At 42.7% G+C, this 20547-nt stretch overlaps 1 protein-coding gene across 6 annotated transcripts in view; it reads right to left on the bottom strand.

The window, feature by feature from the left end:
* Window positions 1-4118: 4118 nt before the first annotated feature.
* IGSF5 (immunoglobulin superfamily member 5) overlaps window positions 4119-20547 on the bottom strand; it is a 43385-nt gene continuing 26956 nt past the window's right edge. For 3 of the 6 annotated variants that reach the window (XM_033418331.2, XM_033418330.2, XM_033418335.2), the window contains 5 exons: window positions 19750-19887; window positions 16938-16962; window positions 13570-13682; window positions 12315-12388; window positions 4119-5103 (listed from right to left, as the gene is read on the bottom strand). In XM_033418331.2, coding sequence (XP_033274222.1) covers window positions 5008-5103; window positions 12315-12388; window positions 13570-13682; window positions 16938-16962; window positions 19750-19887 — 446 coding nt within the window. In that variant the 3' untranslated portion in view covers window positions 4119-5007. Of the gene's footprint in view, window positions 5104-12314; window positions 12389-13569; window positions 13683-13705; window positions 16131-16937; window positions 16963-19749; window positions 19888-20547 lie in introns of those variants that run through there. The other 3 variants (XM_033418332.2, XM_033418334.2, XM_033418333.2) reach the window with 3 other exon arrangements.

Below are 20547 nucleotides of genomic sequence, written 5' to 3'. Positions count from 1 at the left end.
CCTTGAGGTCATCACGGCCTAGGAACTGGCAACGCAGCTTTAATGCCCCTAATTGTTTTCCAAGAACAGGGCCACATAGAGCAAAGGAAGTGCTTTTATTGGACCTCTCCAATTATCTTCAATGTGTTTACATTATGACTTGAGTCCTACTCGTAAGTAAATGATGAAAGATCCTTGACTCCATAGGGCAGGCTTGGAATCTGACAGCATAACCAGGGTCAAAGACCCTTGGAAGCATGGGCAGGTGTGGTCTCCCTGGGTAGCATTTTATGACTCAAGGCTTTGAGGAACATTTGTTTAAATATATCTGGGCCTTCATCAGCCATTTATTAGCAGAGAGCCGTATCTATCTTTCGGAGAAACACCCTTGGCCATGATGTTTTGACTCCTTTCACCCCTTCCCCTTGAGCCTGCTTCAGCTCTCTGCACTGCAGGAGTGAGAGATAAATCTACCACATCAGCAAAATCCCATTATCAGTTGAGAGCTGCCCTGGGGTTTGCAGGATTCCTAAATAGAAACTGGAAAGTACACAGACATAACACTGAGAGAAAACATGGATTGCGTGTTTGTGTAAAAGAGCCCACCCTTGACACATCTAGGTCATTTCCTAGTAGCTAGCTCTAGGTCAGCACTGTCCAGAAAAAACTTTCTGCAACAATGAAGGCTGTAATCTGCGTGTCCAATACAGTAATCACTAGCCAGACATGGTATTGGGCACTTGACATGCGGCTAGTAGGATTGAGGAAATAAATCTTATATTTTACTTAATTTCAAATAATTTAAATGCAAATAGCCACGTATGTCTATGGTATTGGACAGAGAAACTCTAGATAGTTTTGTTTGTAAAATTTCCATACCTCTTGCAAAATAAGAACTAGCCAGTGGTCCCTTTGAGAAAACTTACTCATAGAACAAGCTACTATAAGAAAGAACCTACTTACTTGTGACACAGGAAACCTTCCCGAGCCTGATAAATGAAAAAAATATTATAGACTGATTCACCGAGCACATAGCAAATTGAAGAAATTTCTGTGAAGATCATTCGGCATTGTTCTCCAGAGTCTAAAACTTGAAGTTCAACTATATTCTACATGCAACCCCCCACCGACTTCTAAAATAACCACAAGAATATGATTCTTGTAGCAGGCAGATGGCAAATATTCATTATACTTCAATATACTGTGTTTCCCAGTATTGACTTGTTTGAGGTCAATATTTACTCAGTGCCTCCAGAATGCTAGGTTCTGTAAAGGTTACAAAAAGCGTAAATGACATGACATTTGTTTTGTCTCGGGATCCGTGTTCTGTGGCAACTTGGAGAGAGTAAACTATGAAGAAAAGAATATGGAATTCACTCACTGAACAGCTCTGCTTAACAGGAGACCAGAAGGTCTCCTGAACCTTCTGGGCTTTATCCTTGACTTGTACCCGTTCAAGGATGGTGGCAGGAGACAGGATCACGTTGACAGGGAGTAAAGAAGTTATTATAATAAACAAGAGTCTCACTTTTAAGCAGTTGAATTGTCAACTTTTCTCATAAAAAGGACTCTTTGGAAAGTATCAACTGAAAAAAAATGCACAACATGGGAGTTGTGAGTTAAGTTTTATTTGGGGTAAAATGAGGACTATAGCCCAGGAGACAGCATCTCAGAGAGCTCTGAGAAACTGTTCCAAAGAGGTAGGGGGGAAGGTCAGTATATATGTGGCTTTGGTGAAGGGGGAGTCCATGCCATCAAGTACATAATTTTTGCAGAAGGTTTCTGCTAGTCTCGTGAAGGTTACTTCTAGTCACGAGGAGCAGACGTCACCATGAAGGATTTTAGCGCTTTTCTAGATATGCAGAGATACAAGAATTAGGCTCATAAAAATCATCTCCTGAAAATAACTATCTGAAGGCCTGTTCTGCCAGTTTTTTCTAGAGCACAGAGTGCCTCATTCCTGAACTCCTTTCAGAAGGTGTTGAAGGTCAGCAGCTGCAGTGGCTCATAATTTAATCCTTGTAAATCTAGATGGCAAGTGCCGATTTGTAGGTGACAAAAGTGATACAGCTATATTCATGGTGTTTCGAAATTTTGCATTTTAGTTCTACTCTAAAGAAAATAGTGACCAATTCCCTCACATTAGGGACACAGTCTTAGAAGAGGTGATCTTTTTTTTAGGATCCTGTAAGTAGCGGGCATATACAAAATATTTGACAACCTATAAAACAGGAACACCACCCAATCAGAATGGATAGTGTATGGGCACCACCCAATCAGAGTGGGTAGTGTAGGGGCACCGACCAATCAGAACAGTACAGAACAGCACACAGCCCCACGTTGTACCAGCAAATACCCCTTGAGTTAGTTGTCAATTCATAGGAGGGGGTCCAGGGTAGAGACCAAATGTGATTTATGATGAAGAAATACTTTAAAAATCATGATAGTATGCAGGTACACCTTGTTTTATTACTCTTTGCTTTACTGTGCTATGTAGATATTGCATTATTTACAAATTGAAGGTTTGTGACAACCCAGCGCAAGTCTATCGGCGCCATTTTTCCAAAAGCATTTGCTCACTTCACGTCTCTGAGTCCATTTTGGTAATTCTTGCAATATTTCAAACTTTTTCATTATTATTATACTCGTTATGGTTGTGGATGAAAAACGCTGCCTGCCATATCAGCAAAGGGTCGTGCAGCCATCAAGACCTCAGCCACTGCAGCCCCCCCAGGCGGTGCCCCGGAGGGGACTCAGGATGGGAAAGAAGACGATGCTGGCCCCAGAGAGCTGAGGTGCACATCGAAGGAATGATTGCAATGAGCCCAGGCTCTTGCATCTTCCCATGCATAGAAAAGCAATAAATTCCTTAGCCTGAGGTGTCTGGTTTTCTTTAATTAACAGTAACTTTTTGATGTTCCAACTACCTGCTCTTTGCTGCGAAACTGCTATATATCCTGGCCCCCCCCTGCCCTCTTTGGAGCGGTCCCTCAGAGTTCACTGAGAGGCTGCCTTCCAGGCTTGAAGTCCTCAGAAAATCTGCCAGGTAAAACATAATTCTCAACTTTTAGGCTGTGCAGCTTTTTTCAATCGACATGGTGACCTGTGATCAGTGATCTTTGATGTGGCTCTTGCAAAAGGATTGCAACTCACTGAACTCTCAGATGATGGGGAGCATTTTTTAGTAAGAAAATATTTTTTAATTAAGGTCTGTGCGTTGTCTTTTAGACGTAGTGCTAGGGCACATTTAATAGACTACTGTATAGTGTAAATGTCACTTTCACATGCACTGGGAAAGCAAAACATTCCTGTTACTTGCTTTATTACTGTGTTCTGGAACCGAACCTGCAACATCTCCAAGGTCTGCCTGTATAACTTCTCTACCACTGGATTAGCACGCAGCGGTGTGGAGTGATAAGAAACATCATTACGATGAATGTGTGTCTTTTACCAGGTAACTTCAAGGAATTCACCACAATCTTAACACTTTTAAAAGTTGAATTCCATAAAGACACAGACCTACTAGAGAATGGACTTGAGGACACGGGGAGAGGGAAGGGTAAGCTGGGATGAAGTGAGAGAGTGTCATGGACATGTATACACTACCAAATGTAAAACAGATAGCTAGTGGGAAGCAGCCACATAGCACAGGGAGATCAGCTTGGTGCTTTGTGACCACCTAGAGGGGTGGGATAGGGAGGGTGGGAGGGAGATGCAAGAGAGAGGAAATATGAGGATATATGTATATGTATAACTGATTCACTTTGTTACAAAGCAGAAACTAACACACCATTGTAAAGCAATTATACTCCAATAAAAATGTTTAAAAAAAAATTCGAATTCCACTTCAGCAATAGCGTGGTTGGGCCTGGGGGCCCAGAGCAGTTGCTAATTGCTGACCATCATAGCAAATCTGTTCCAACCAGTGCAGAGCACAGCCAAATACTAGCCTCTACGTTAAATATGAAGTGATGGGGTGGACAGCGAAATACACTGAAAATTTCTACATGAAAAAAGAAAAAAAAATTTATAGAGGTCTCTGTTTTGTTTCTTGGAAAATTCTTGGTTCCTAAGCTCTATGATTCTTTACCCCCTAAATAGTAAAGAGTTAAGAAAAGCAATACAAGTTTTTTGGTGTTTTCCCTTTTATTTATGAAAGAACATATTGCCCATTTCCAGTTTTTTCATGGCTGGAGTATGTCCCCCACAAAACATAATCCACATCTAACTCATCTGAGGACAAGAGAACAAGACTGATGAGGGAGCAGATAAAAATGAATGTCTTCATGTCAATATTCAATAATGAGATATTTCTCAAGGTACACATTAGCTTTAGAATTTAAAATTACTTATAATCTATAAGTTCTGATTTTCTGGGCAATTTTTATTTTTATTTTTTGCCACGCCACGCGGCTTGCAGGATCTTAGTTCCCTGACCAGGGATCGAACCCGGGCTATGGCAGTGAAAGCGCCAAGTCCTAACCACTGGACCACCAGGGAGCTCCCCATTCTGGGCAATTTTAGATGTCTGATTGATCCTAATTTTTATCCTCTTTTTTTCACAGATAATATGCAATAATACCCACATAGTAAACATACATAAATATCACTTCATAGGATTTCAGATAATAAAAACTTCTTAAATGTCATGGTGGGATGTAGATTTATCTACCATTTGTTGGGTCAGCAAGCAGGAGTGTTGAGTGATGAGAAGCACGATCATGATGAATTTGCAGCTTTTACTTAGTAACTATGGAATTCACTGAAATCTCAAAACATTTTAAAAGTCAAATTCCACTTTAGAAGCTGGGAAAATGGATTCCTTCCGTCCCTATAAAATATCCATTCCGATGATGCCAACATCGCTTCTTCTAGGTCATGTTGGCAAAGCTGGAGCCCAGCCATAGGATGATGGAGAGCAATGGCGACACCATTGTGAGCAATGATGACATCATCATGAGCACTGACGATATCGTCGCGATGTAGGTCATCAGCCAAGTGCCGTGTGGAGCCAAAGGGATGCCTGTACTATACCAAAGTCACATTCCTGACCTTCTTAGGACTGACCACGTTAAAGGAAACCTGTGGGCGACTTGCTGGGCCCAGCTGGTGCTGGTCAGATCCCTGGAGACAGAGAGAAAAGTGTAGATTGAGTTGGTTGAGATCATCATAACGGCACACTTGAGAAGGAAGCTCAACTCGTCAGCTAAGATAAAACGAGGGTGCAGAGAGGAGCACAAATGTTAACACAGGTCCTTCTTCTATGATTTTCAATAACACACACTGCAGATGTTTCCCAAGTACAGGGCCTGAAGAGCAATCCAATTCAAAGAATCCAGTGTTTGTATGAAGGCAAATTACAGTAAAGATTCACTGTTTTGTTTTTCAATATTCCTATGGAAATTCTCACCATTGTGTGAAAATGTAAAATATTTCTAAACTTCTTTAAATACCACACTTTCTTTCTAAAGGAAAGGAGCAAAACTGAAGAACTGACTCCGTGTCAATCACCCACCTGTCTCCTCGAACAGTGTTCCTGGCTCTTACATTCTGAAAGGTACTACCAAGAAGACCACTCACTCCTCTGAGGGGCCAATGCCTGTGGAAGAGTGTTGCCCTATTAAAATACATGCAGTGGACTTCCCTGGTGGCACAGTGGTTAAGAATCTGCCTGCCAGTGCAAGGGGACACAGGTTCGAGCCGTGGTCCGGGAAGATCCCACATGCCCCAGAGCAACTAAGCCCGTGTGCCACAACTATTGAATCCCGTGCACCTAGAGCCCGTGCTCCACAACAAGACAAGCCACCGCAGTGAGAAGCCCACACACCACAACAAAGAGTAGCCCCTGCTCACCGCAACTAGAGAAAGCCTGTGTGCAGCAACAAAGACCCAATGCAGCCAAAACGAAATTAATTAATTAATTAAAAGTCATCAGTCCTTTACATAAAAAATAAATAAATAATTAAAATAAAATATAATACATGCAGCGTATTTTCCTGCCACCCTGAGAATGCTGACTCAGACTCCAGGGCACCCGAGCTGCATTTAACATCTTAAATAATGTAACTGGGCACCATAAATAATTTACATCACAATGGAACGTCAGCAAGTCTGGGGGGTGGAATCACGCTGACTCGTGGTTTTAATTCATTGACTCCCCATCACACAAGGATGCAGCCCCACAGGTCTGATGGGGCTACATTGCACCATAAAGGCAGTGCTTCTGCTGTGATGATGCCTGGGAGTTTTGCTGTCGTTTGCCTTTTGTCCCCATGACATGGTTGCACCAACCATTGTTGTTTTCTAAGTTTATCAAGAGTTTATTTCTGTTGACCTCAGTGGGGAAAAGATTAGCAGGGGAGACATCCTCCAGGTTTCAAGTTATTCATAACCTCACCCCCCAAAACTGAAAGAGTCAGGAGGAAAGACACAGAATTGCCTGAAATAACCAGAAAAATTGACTGACAGCGAGTCAAGGAGAGGAAAAGGTGGATCGTTTGATTGAAATATTCATCATGATGCAAAATATTTGCAAACCCTATGACTTCCTATCAAAATAAAAGGTGCTTCCCTTTCCCATTAACTGTAATTTTCAGAAAGAATTTCTGATTTTATTTATCAGTTTTGTGCCAGTGTGTTTCGTGGGCAGTTACACCTGCGTTATCTGTACTTCACCAACAGAAATTCTTGTCTGGAAAATAATGTCGGTGTTATATATCCTAACTGGAGATGCAGCCAGGATAGAAATAATCTGTGTAGAAAAGCGCCATGTTTTGGTTTATGTCACTTTGTAAAATCAGTCTCTTTTTTTACCTTCTGAGCCTTCTTAAAATTTAGTGCATGCTCTGGGGTCTCTACAGCCCCAAATCCTCTTTCTATCCTTCATATATATTGAATGCGATGTGCCTTAGACCCACCTAAAACATGGGAGATTTAAAAAGTGTTCCTCAGCTATGGTGCCATGTGGTTATGGAATATTCTGGTGCTGAGACACTTCCATTTGATCTTCATCACAGCCCCACCACAAGCATCTCAGATCCCCCATGCTCTGTGGCAAGGGCCATGCAGTGGGTTTGTGAACACAGATCATTCCAAATGCACAGATGTAAGCAAACCCCCAAAACTCAGAATGACTTTCCCTTAGAAACAATGCAATATGTGTCTGTTTTCACGCTGAGCCACAAAACAATTTCCTTAAAGCAGATTGCCTGGAGAACAAGGTAAAAATGCCCTTTCTTCGGTCATATCTTCCAGAGATTCTGATCCAGAAATTCTGGAACAGACTCAGGAGTGTGCATTTTAACAAGCCCTCCCCCCACCCCCAAAAAGCTTCTCTGTACTGAGGACCACGGCTCGATGAGCAGGTACCCAGATAAGTGTGTCTCCAGGTGCTGGCTGCACCTCCACGCTCAGTGAGCATTCTTTGGTACCCAGGATACAGGAAACACTTCCCGCATTTCTGCCCATTGGTTATAGGAATGAGGATTCTCCATCTCAGCCTCTGGTAAAGAGCCCCAAGTTCACAGGGCACCCTGGCAAGGCAGCGGGCTGAGAGGTAGGGATGAGCATGGGAGGTGCTCCAGGCAGCTAGCGGGGGCGTCTTCCCATGGTTCACAAGCCAGCAACTCCCAATGGACCTGGCCTACATCAGCCATGGCCCCCTGTGGCCTCTGACCACAGTAGCTGACCTTCTATGGAGCCAACCTCCAGCCCACAGCCTGTCCCCGATGACACTGTCCCTGATGACACTGCCCCTGAGCTGAGCCCTCACCCCTTCTGACGTTTTCAAGGACGGTCAGCACTGAAAGCGTCGGGAGACAACTGGAGATCTGAGAAAAGAGGTTTGCCACGACATCCATGCTGCCCTTCCCCACAGCAGAGTGGGCCTCTGGCGTTCCGGACCTTAACGGGAAGGATGTCGGAGGAGCGAGAGTCGTGGGGGGCTGGTGTCGTGGCGACAGGGTTTCACCCCTTCCTAAAGCATTAAGAATCCAGGCTCCTGTTCTAGTAACTGTTGAGCATAGGATGTAATTTAAATCATACTTGGCAATGCATGATGAAGACGCAGCGTGTAGAGGCTCTCTGCAGCCTGCGGATGTAGACACAGGTGGTGGAACTCTGGGTGGGAGTGACCCCGAAAACCGCCCTCTCCTCAGCAACTGTGCGCAGCTCTGAGCAGACACGGCCACAGACTCCAGGGCCTTCTCTCCTTGTAAGGGAGCCCACATGATGCCAGCAAGAGTACAGGCACCATCAACCCCGGGGTGGGGTCCAGTACAGCCTCTGCCCAGTGTGGTTACCATGAATGCTTTGGGACTCTGAGAAAATCATAAGTACTGGATGGGGTGAAATGACAAAGTAGGCAAGTCCATCTTTGGCAAAGTCGCACTCTCCCCTCCTGCAAGCCCCACTGCCATCTTACTATAAGGCAGCCAATAACCCTTCAGTCTAGCCACGTGTCAGAGCCCCCTCAGCTGGCTCTAAAAGGCAGAGATGCCCAGGCTGCCTCCCCAGCTCTACTGAGACAGGAAGTCAGCAGGTGGGGGCCAAGAGCCTGGACATCCCAAAGGCCACAGCGATGAGTCAGGCCCTTCGGGTTTCCCCTTTCTTGGATCATGTTTGAACGAGAGAGTCTTGAAGAAAACCCAAAGTGACCAAGATTCCAAAGGAGCCAAATGGCCGTTTGACCTGGAATCATGTATCTTTCTTCGGGGATTCAAAACAAAATGTTGCATCCTCGTCTATGTTTGTCAAATAATATTTTTTGTCATGATTTCACTGTGGTGATCAGTCCGTAGGCACACGGGCTCCTGGTGTCGCCCTGTTGGTGACAGCACAATGCTGGGCTTTGAGAACCTTCTCCACTGGAAGGAATTACTGTATAAGGAATGCCCAGAATGAATGCTGTGCCAGACTGTGTGTAGTCAATGGCCGTCCACTACGTAAGACCTCCTGCGATGCAGAGGGCAAATAAGACACCAGCCGAGCAGAAGAGGAGACAGCGTGGAGAGAACACGCACACGTGGACTTGTGAGTTGTTGTACTTGCCAAAGCCAAGATGGCGCTGCTCTGAGTGAGACCTGTTGACCCAGAGCAGGAGCCTTAGCTGCTGTCAGGCACACCCTGTCTCCGCCCACAGGACTTGCATCTGACCCAACCAGCTCCACAGTGATGGAGCCTGGGCTGTGCTTTTGCTGCAGGCTGACTCACAGCTTGAGATCTCTCGGTTTAACTGACAGGTTTTTCGGGACCTGAGCCCAGCGCAGATTTTCTGCAAAACTATGTCATCTGTAGTCAACCACCCTGAGCTCTAACAAGCCAGCTTCTCAGGCAGGAGTCTCGCTGGGCACCTGTTCTGGGCCCCTGAGGCCCACGTGGGTGGCCACACCCCACAGCAGCAAGGATGGCAAAGTGGACAAAATGAGTCACACGGAGACAAGTGGAGAGGAAGGCAGGATGAAAGGACAAAGGATGGGGCTCTGAAGAGCTCTCCTGTCCTGGGCCCTCCAGGGAGCAAAGCTCATTGCGCATGGAGAAAGTTTATGAGGAAAGAAAGCACAGAGTGCACTGTCCTTGCTCTGTGGCCTAAGGGGTTCTGAGGAAAGTCCGCATGAGCCTGCACAGCAGGGGGCGTGGCCACACAGACCAGGCTGGGCTGCAGGCCCGGCCTTGGCAAGTTCTAAAGGAACCTCTGGCTAAGGGTCGCCTGGACCTGCTTCTACAAGCTATGGCTTGACCACCTGGTGGCTCTTCAGTGGCCAGATGATGACATGCAGGACTATGTCCTCTTTGGAATAAGGACACAGAAGAGACCTACTGAAGGCCCAGCCCTTTCCTCTACTGACCATCTTGTTCCCTCCCTCCTTTTCTTTTTTAATTGAAGTACAGTTGATTTACAATGTCATGTTAGTTTCAGGTGTATAGCAAAGCGATTCAGTTACATATATTGGGTTGGCCACAAAGTTCGTTCGGGCTCTTCCATAAGATGTTGCAGAAAACCCAAATGAACTTTTTGGCCAGCCCCAATGTATATATATTCAGATTCTTTTCCCTCGTAGGTTATTACAAAATATTGAGTAGAGTTCCCTGTGCTATACAGTAGGACCTTGTTGTTTATCTATTTTATATATAGTAGTGTGTACCTGTTAATCCAAAACTCCTAATTTGTCTCTCCTCCCCCTTTCCCCTTTGGGAACCGTAATTTTGTTTTCTGTGTCTGTGGGTCTATTTCTGTTTTGTAAATAAGTTCTTTTGTATCATTTTTTTTAGATTCCACACAGAAGTGATATTATATGATATTTGTCTGCTCCCCCCTCCTTTAACTGCCTCACGGGAAGCATAGCTCACAGTACATCTCACGTTAAGGTTCTTCAAATGGGCATCCAGGACACAGTGCCTGGGCCCACACCGGCAAGCCACCCTTTGCTTAATGACCAAAGACAGGCCTCTTCATAAATGTGCTTGTCCAAGTTCCCTCACTTAGAAAAATCCAGCTATTTAAAAACCCTTTGTCAGTTTCTAGCTCAGGCAAAAACAGTTCATCTTCCTTTCATCTTCTTTGTTTCTTAAGGACCCTGGTGCTCTGGCCAAGATGCCCTGCTTCCCTAGTAGCCTTACAAACACTTCAAGAAACACAGATATGTGTGTTACCAGCCCCCGGGCCCAGCACCTCAATGGCCACTGTGCTTTTTCCACCAATAGATTATTTAACCGGTTACATGTCTAAGTAGCAGAAACTTCTTAAATTTCTCTCCCTGTATATTTTCAAAACAACACTTCAAGCTTAAGAGCATCTATTCAGAGCTCCAAACGTCATCCTCCATTCCTGTATCCAAATGCATCTAGACTTCCCCTTTCTCCTCATTTATATCAAGGGGAATCAACTGACATGACCCTCTTCTGTATCTCCTCCCCATCTGCCCCATACTCCACTGCAGACCTGAGCACTGTGGCTTGTCAGGTGGAAAGACACAGAACAGAAAAAGGTAACCACAGAAAGGCCACGGAAGTAAAGATTGGCTTAAGTGTCTTCTTGGAGTGACCATGTTTGGCGCTGGGGAAGAGAGAGCCACTTCATCAGACCGCATTCCCCACTCAGGTCCAGTCGGGGGGTCTTGACAGGAAACATCCTTCACAGCCCAGCAATTACTCCCTTTCACCCACCATCTCTTAGTCAAGCCACCAGCCCTTCGAAGGGGAAACGGTTGCATCTCTACAGTCAAGAGATATATGTGCCCAAGAGAGCAGCCTTGATGGGAAGAATTTTATGTCTCTATATTCCTGCCACCCAGCCTGAGGAAGTAGCTTGAACTCGTACCAGGGGCTCACAGTTTGTCACGTAGGCCCATCTGCTTTTGTGAAGACCCCTCATACGTCTTCCCGCCTGGCTACCTTGGTTGCCGCTAATAGCATCATTTCATTCCTCCCAATACATGGCTGATCAAAGCTCCCCTTCCCCCCAAAGGCCTGGGAGGCACACATCACTGGCAAGCTGTATGTATGGAGCTGAATCCCGACCGCAGGAAGGAATATTACAGCCTGGAGCCGCCTGGAAACTCAAGTGAACATCTACGCCAGGAAGGAAAGATGGGGCTTTGAAGGCACACGCTCAGCAGTAACACCTCAGGCCAGTAGCAACTCCAAGGCAGAACAAAGCCAAGGCCACCTGATCCAGCAAACTGCCGGAAGCCCAATCTGTGAGTCTGGCTTTTCCAAAAGCTAAATGGGGAAAACACCCACTGGGGACATTATGGCAGAATCGCATCCAAGTACTTCTCCTTTGAAGATGCACAGGCCGGAAAATGGTCCTGGTTATATGCACATTTGTTTAATATGATTTTTGGATATAAAGAATCATATTTTCTGCATATGAACTCTAATTCATTCATGAGTGACAACCAATGCTAACTCAGTGTTGGAAAATGAACGTACAGTGTCCTCACGGTTCCTAATGGATGGTTTTCTTTATGTTTAATGTCCCTTGGAAGGAGGTATCCATCAAAAGTTGCCTAGCAACCAGGAACACCTGCAATCGTGCCTCTGCCTGGAGCCCCAGACTCACACATCCATCTGCACGCCCCATACCTCTGTGTGGACGTCTAACTGACACATCAAGATTACCAGCCCCCAACTGAACTTCTGGTCTTTCCCCAAAAAACCCACTACAGAGAGATACTACGTGTTCCAGCCCCATTTCTCCATGCTGTCCCGTTGACTTGGAGGTGAGCAAAGGCCACGTTTGTCCATCATGAATGTAATGTAATCACCTACTATAGGGGAAGGGTTTTTAAGTAGCAAAAAAAAAAGTCCAAAAGGGAGAAGAATGTCTGAATCACCTGATACGGTTGCCTACTGACACGTTGTTCTGGAACACTGGATTCAGAGGACTTTGCAGGGAGAGAAGCAGTCTCTGCAACAGCAAAATGATTTTAGAGTCACAAGTGACCAAAACCACACTACCTATTCTACCAATTCCAATCCATAAAGAAATACCTTTGCTTTTAAGTAGTACCCCTGGCATCAATAATCTGTAACCACACACGGTTTTTTTTTTTAAGTTTACTTGAGGTTACATATTTTTAGAACTTTATCTTTCTAATGAAATTAAAAACATAGCAAAAGGACTCAAAATCGATTCCTTTCTTGACAGGTTAGTCTCATCCAGAGACAAGATGAATCCATTGCTTTAATGGCTCGTCGAGGGAAATAAACACAGGGGAAAAAAAGGAGCCAGAGAGGTTCAGTTTGGGCCATGATTTTGGTCAAGCTACTTAATTAATCATATAAAATATTAATGAATAAATATTCTATCACAGGAAATTCTGCAAGAGGCTTTGATCAGATTATCAAAGGAAACTGTCTATGCTTTGTGGAATTCTTTTAAATCTGAAGCATACAATTTGGAATGTACATAGGAGACAGCCACGGAAAAATGGAAATTATGGGGTTGCCAAGAATAGAGTCCCTATCTCAGTGAACAAAAGTTTTCTAGCCTCTCGGTAAGAATCAGTTAACCAAAACTCTATCTCTGGAATTTGTTTTGCCGGCAACTTGTGAGGGCCAGTCTCCCTCCCCAACCACTAAGGGGTAATTTGTACCATCTCTCTTTCTCTCAACTGCTTTCAAAAGGATCTTGGTTCAGATACTACCCTTGTCCCTCACTAGTGACAGTGGTTTCAGAGACACCCCCCCCCCTTATGACTGTCAGATTGAAGAGGAAAAGATTTCTTGCTGAATTTCAGACTTAATTGAAGTTTGGGGGCAGTTACCCTCAATGTATTCAAATGCCTCTTCACACACTTTAAGGTAGAAGTATTTTTTTAAAAAGAGAGAAAACACTGAGAAAAACATTATTTTTAAAAAATTCTTAAGATTTCCACCTCGATTTCTTTTAAACTTTAGAAAAATAGGTGGGTTTTGACTGTTATCTTCTCCTAGAATATTTCTAGTTCTGGAATGTCTCTTTCTTCTAAAAATTACTCCCCAAATAATGACCGCCAACCACTAAGGCAGCCGCCTTCAGAAGCCGGTGTTTGATGGGTCAGCCTGTCTCCGGACACTTTCCCTTCCAGATCTTTCCGCTGCACCCACCTGGCCACACACTTGTGGTCCTTGGCTCATCTGAACTGTAGCCATAGTTTTCATTCCCGCTTTTTAACTTTGTCCCAGAAGTGTCTTTGTTTGTCTTCATATTTGCAGATTTCCTAGAATTAGACCATTTGAAAAAGCCAAATGTTAATCAGCAATGGCTGCTCGTGTCTCACGACTCCACCCAGAGCGTTCACACACGATGAACTCACCACGAGGCCGACGCTCAGGCACTGGCCTCTGGAGGGTGGCTAGCAACGGGATGTACCCTCACAGCCACCAGCACGGCTGTGTAGACGCCCTGTGTCTCGCACACTCCTCTTACGGGGAGAAATGGAACTTTATCATAATAGGTCCATAGACTCCAGTCCCCTGGTGGTTGGTACTCAACTCTCAGACACCAGTGACCAGATAAAGCAGGGCTGGCCAGCTATGACCCACAGGCCAAATCCAGCTCCCTGTCTGTTTTTTTAAATAAAGTTTTACTGGAACCCATCTGCTTCCATATTGTCTATGGCTGCTTTCCTGTTACAGCAGCAGAGTTGAGTAGTTGTAACAGAGAGCACGTGGCCCCCAAAACCCCAAAGTTTCACCATCTGGTCCTTGATAGAAGAAGTATGCCTGCCTCTGAAATAAAGCAGAACTTGGTGCAGCTTCCCAGCGGAAAGAAGTTTGGCAATGGATACCCAAAGATTTTTAAATATTTATGCTTAACCACTAAGAATTGATTATAATAAGCAAGGGAAATACACAAGGGTATGTGCAAAGATTTATCTGAAAGAATGTTCATTCATGAGCTATTTATACTAGCAAAAGTGCAAACACAGGTGCCCAGCCATAGGTAGGGAACTAGTAAAATAAATGACAATGCATCTCTAAAGTGGAATTCCATGCCACCTGTAAAAGTTATTACAGGTGAGAACTCTCCTACACTGCTGGTAGAAGTGTAAACTGCTAGACGTACTTTGAAAATTGTATGGTAACATCATCTAAAGCTGAACACATACCTGTCCTATGACCCAGCTTGCACTAATAGATTCTACCCAACAGAATACAAAACAGGAATGAGGACTGGTATACATGTCACCAAAAGACACACACAAGATCGCTTATTGCAGTAATGTTCGTCACGGTCCCAAATGCCCTTTAAGTGTAAAATGGAAAAATCAACTGCTTATATACCCCTTACTTGGTATTATATAGTAAGAAACCACTGACATCTACATTCAATAATATGATTGATCTCACAGCCTGAAGTTCAAGAAGGCAGACATATCACATGACTTCATTTATATCAAGTTTATACAACTCTAACTTCTGGGGATGTGGGGATAGATGTCAGAAGACATGACCTTTGAGGAAGAGGCAGCAGATGATTTCATGGAGGCCTGAGTAGGGGCTGGGGTCCTGGGGGTGTCCTAGTTCTGCGTCAGCAGTCCAGGTCCACGTGCTTTATGAAAATTAATCAAGCTACGTACTCACGATTTGTGTACTTTTCTATAGTTATATTTTAATAAAAAACTTTATTAAGCAAATGAAACAAAAACATTGCAGGCAAGTATTTGTCAACAGAAATAATCTTCAGAATAGTGTCAAGTGAGGAGAGAAAGATATTAAATGATGTTTATTATGATCCAAATTTCACAGAACATATACGTGTGTGTATCTTGGTGAACACACATATGTGTAAATATATATGTACTTAGGTAACAGTTACTTCTGGGCAATAGAATTAGGGGTGATTTTAAAACCATTTTTTATAAACTATCTTTACTTAAAAACTTTTTTCTAAAATAAGTATGCATTGATCCTATAGGAAAAATATATATACGAAATATATATATATATGTTCTTTTAATGCAGTAGAAATCTGTGAGCAGCTAGAGTTAGCACTGTTGACCCAGTGGGAGGGGAAACAGGTACAACACAGGGGCCCCAGTGAGCTGCCCCATTTTTCTTCCCTGGGCCCAATGCACTTGGATCTAAGGGTAAGAGCTGCACACGGACAAGAGCTCAGGCCCTGAGCAAGGTCAGCTGGTTCACATTCAGACCCTTCCATTCTCTGGACAGGAGATACTGAGCACATTACTTAACCTCCCTATACCCCTCATCTTCTTCATCTACAAAATGGAAAAACAGTCTCATAAAATCATTGGGAGAATTCAGGAAGATAACCTCCACCAAGTGTAAAATAGCCTGACACGCATGCTAGGCACTCATGCTAGCTCTTACTGTCGCTACTTGTATCATGATTATTATTGCCATTGTTATTGCTGTTCTCTACCCATTGCCTTGAATAGCTGTTGATCACTGTACCACGTTTTGAAATCACCTAAGATCCCAGAGAATAGAATTGACATTACACAGTCAATAATGACGAACAGAAGAATTCAGACCGCCACCCTGCTGGTGATAGCAGTTGAGAGAAATTCCAGTATAATTACAGAGGTCAGTTTTCCTTCCTCTCCTCTTGCCCCAAGTCAGGCCCCAAAGGAGGTGCATTTTCAGATTTCTGCTTTGTGGCATCCTCAGAGAAAGCGAACCACGTTATCACCAGGGAGTGACTGGGGTCGAGGGAAAATGGATGGTATCTGTTACATGATGATTACATACATCGTCCTTCACCACACGTAGCCAGAAGATATTTTAAATCACAACATTTCACATATTAAAATTATCTAATAAAATACTGAAAAGTAGATGGGGTTTTAACACTCCCAACAAAATCACCACTGTCTAAAAATCCTTCCCCTGAGTGTATTTATAATTATGTAAATATTGCAGACATTGAAACTGGCTTTAGTAAGTGCTTGACATAGTTACCTTAAAAGTGCTTGCAGTTACTTGTGGACAGCCGTGAGGATGGCAGGAATTTCTCTGTCCCTCCGCCCTGAACAGTGAGCTGTGAACACTCCTAATCTGTCTGCCTGTTCGGTTTCATTGCCTTAGTCACCCAGCTGGTCTCACTGTCTCTACCACCCCAAAAATTCCAGCAGGACCTCTGCCTGGTTCTTTGACATCCTTGAAATGGCCCTCACATCTCTAGCCTTGACTCAAAGCAGGAGGGCCAACAGTCACAGTACAGAGTGTCCTCTTGTGGAAAGAGTTGCGAATGCCAGACACCAACTAAATTCCACTCCACCTTCCTAAGTGAGCAAGTCAAACTTAGACAGTAGGAACCCACCTATTTTATTCTGCAATTAATGTTGCCCTATGAGTTTGTGATTGGCATATGTGTTTTTCAGAGTTGTCCCTTTTTAGTACCTAATTTTGAGTAACATAATCCTAAAATCCCACAGCTCTGTGTGTCTGTATTGGTTGGTTTTCATTTGTTTTTTATTTTCAGAAAATTGATGTGATCTCAAACTTACCTTATTTCACTTTGATAGCTAGATTCTGCCAAAAAAAAAAAAAAAAAGGAAGAAAATCACATTAGCAAAATCAGGATAGTTATTCTGAAAATAAAATCTCATCGATTTTTCTAGGTCCCCTGATTTTAAATACTCACATTACTGAGTGTTTGTGATCCAATAGATATTAAGCTTCCCAACAGTGAACTATCAAATGACTTCCAAGCTTAAGGAAAGCAGAATTCGCTATTCACTATCATAAATATAAGTATTTGTGATACTTGGGTACCTGAAATATAGTAGGTGCCCAGTAAGTACTTAGTGAGTACTGAATCTAATTTCTGAGGTTATAAAGACTCTACTGTTCACCATAAAGAGATGCTCTGTGTTCCCAGTCCGTGCTGTCAGTCATTCAGTACTTACCTGTTCAGGCACCATGCCAGTGCTATGCAAGGTGTTATTTCATCTAATCGTCACAACAACCCGAGAGGTAGGTGTTAGCATCATCATATTTTTAACAAACTAGATACTATTACAAGAGTATAACCATGTCTTTAACAGATAAGGAATTTCATTGCTTCAGCACTATATTTCTTTTGTTCTGAAATACATTTTCAATCAATATGTACCAATGTTATCAATTCATACAGTTGTGTCCACACCCCAAAAGCTCTCATGAAATTGCTAATGTTTTTCATCAATGGATTCTTGGACTGGAGGGACTCTAGCATTTCACAATGGGGAGTAACACACAGCAGCCCCCATCCACCTGGCACTAAAGCCAGTGTGCTTTGCACTTTAGCCATCCCAAGCTTTATCAAGATCAAAAAAATATTCATTTTCCTTATTTTTTGGATAATGTTCTCACTTATTTGCAGTTCTGACAACATCCGCTGATTCACACTTCAAATTGAACCTCAGAAGCAATCTTATTTGAATTGAAGGGGAGAGATTATCTAGTGTCCCTCTGGTAATAGAGGAATGTCACTAGTGTTCCCGTGAAGCTTTGACCCCAAAGCCTCCAGGCCATGCTGAGTGGGGTCCTCAGCCGTCCTCAGTCAGTCTCCAGCAAACCAGGCAGAGTACTGAGAATTCTCCAGGCACCAACAAAGCAGAGCTTTGTTTTAAAATACTATTTAAAACACTTGCTATTTAATATTTGTAAGCATGGAAATAATTATCATGGGACAATCCAAGTGTTTGCTGGATCCTATACATTTATGTCAAGGTGAAGTGTAGCGGCCATTGTGAATCAACTTTTCAAAGTTAAATGAAGGATAAAATCTAGGACAGATCATGATCATACAAACTTTTATTATGTTAATTTACTTAATTCTCATAACCAATCTATAGGATAAGACTTATCCCCATTTTGTAAATGAGGAAGCTAAGAATCAGAGAATCTCCCTGGTGCACATCCTGTGTGGCCACAAACCTTCTTACTAGGCTGGCGTGGGACAGACAAAAGCCTGAGAGATGCAGAAGTCCAAATAAATAGAATGTTCTCCAAATATGCCACAATAGCTAATGTCAGAAATAATAATCTGAAGGCAATGAACAATCCTAGTCAGTTCTAAATTAAAATTTAATTTATTCATAGTTTTCATTAAAATCCAGTGGTTTTCTTTTTTCTTTTTTTTTTTTTTTTTTTTGAGTAATGCATCTGTGGCACACAGGGTAACTCCTAGGTAAAAACAAATTCCCATCAAATATGGGTCAACAGGTATTTACTACTTTTCACTTCTGTTTCCTAAAGAATAAAGGTATACCACAGAATTTATTCCCCAAGGACAAACCAAACCCATTCAGGAGCTAAGCCTAGACAATTAGCCTAGTTAAGGCTGGACCATGAACTTCACATGGAATATCTCACTAAGAGAACTATTCTGAGTAAAAGAGTTGGGTAACATGGTGCCTGGCAGACATGCAAAAAGCGCTCATCGAGTGACAGTTAGTCTTAATAAAATTAAAAGTGCAATTAAACTGACATGTAGCTAAACATCAAAACTCTAAAATTAAGAAAATTAATTTAATATTCAAATTTAAATATTTAATTTAAATATTCAGTAGGAGTACGTGGAGGTTTTATGAGAGAAAGAAAGACAAAGATGGACACACACACTCAACACTTGGAAAGTCCTGAGCTGTCCATGTGACAAAGTCCCTGTGGTTTCTGAAATCACAAACTAACTCCAGAATAAGCCCACCCCAATGTTGATGAACTCACCCTAATATTAATAGGCTCACCTCTATGTTAGCCTGCCCCCGAAACAAGGCCACTCCTTCATATATCTTGGGGTATCTCAAAAGACTTCATTTAGAAGACATGTGTAACTAGTTTTATTTACTTTATTTGTACTACTTTTGTTAACAGAAGACCATGTTTTTCTTTCTACCACTACACCAATATTCACCTACAAAAGGAGACTCAGAATTCTACAAAATAGAAAATAATCTTTTGATGTGTTCATATAGGTGGGTATTATTCTAGAAAAAACATAGCATCTAAATGACAGATTGGGACAGCCTTATATCCTTGCCAGTAAACACAAAACTCAAATAGTCAGTGTCTTTGATGAGAAAGGCACTGTCTCTTCACCTTCTCAAAGTGTGAAGATCTGTCTTCCTTGGGCGGTTGACTCAGGCCCCAGAGGAATGTCTTCCTTCCTTGAGAAAGTTCTTTCCCTCTCTATGAATGGCATGCATTTCCTTTCAAGGACTCTAAAAGCCAATATATCTTTTGAAAGAGCTGATGAGCTAATGAACTGCAAATGCTTGTACCAAAAGTTCAAAAATATATATAAATCTGTACGAACAACAACAAAAAAGTTACCTTCTTTCTCTCTCCTGGAGACACAGCAGCAGAATATTATAATCAGAACAATGATCAGGATCAAAAGCAATGACAATGATACTGCAAGTAGAACTATGGCCCAGGCAGGCAATGTTGTACCTGGTTTATCAATACTGTCTATAAGGTAGAAAGGAGAAAAATATATATTTTAGTGATGCTTGCCACTGTCAAGGGTATGTAATCACTGATTCTGCCACACTATAAATTAGATTATGTTTTCCAACAATGTTGTAACTATTCAATCTGCTACAGCCAGATGTCAAAGGCCAAGTTCCCTTCGGTGTGCTTAAATATTCAATGCTCTACGGTATTTTTCATTACAGTGTTTGTTGCTGCCAATAAATACCAGCCTAGTAACACAGTCCAAGCATTCTCTGGTTAACTCCTCTAAAATTCCTGAGAGGTGAATAAGCTGGGCTGGGCCATGACTCCCTGAGGTTGGAACAGTGGTTTCCATGCTCTGACATCCTTTACTTATTCAAGAAATGCTTATTGACTGGATATAAGCCCAGGAGTGGGATTGCTGAATCAAAACTCTAATTTGAAAAGATACACGCACGCTTATGTTCATAGCAGCACTATTTACAATAGCCAAGACGTGGAAGCAACCTAAATGTCCATCAACAGATGAATGGATAAAGAAGATGTGGTACATATACACAATGGAATATTACTCAGCCATAAAAAAGAATGAAATAATGCCATTTGCAGCAACAAGGATCGACCTAGAGATTATCATACTAAGTGAAGTAAGTCAGACAGAGAAAGACAAATATC

The sequence above is a fragment of the Orcinus orca genome, chromosome 5 (assembly GCF_937001465.1).
Source record: "Orcinus orca chromosome 5, mOrcOrc1.1, whole genome shotgun sequence".
Taxonomy (NCBI): domain Eukaryota; kingdom Metazoa; phylum Chordata; class Mammalia; order Artiodactyla; family Delphinidae; genus Orcinus; species Orcinus orca.
The sequence above is the reverse complement of the archived record's forward strand: the minus strand, read 5'-3'. Positions and strand labels throughout refer to the sequence as shown.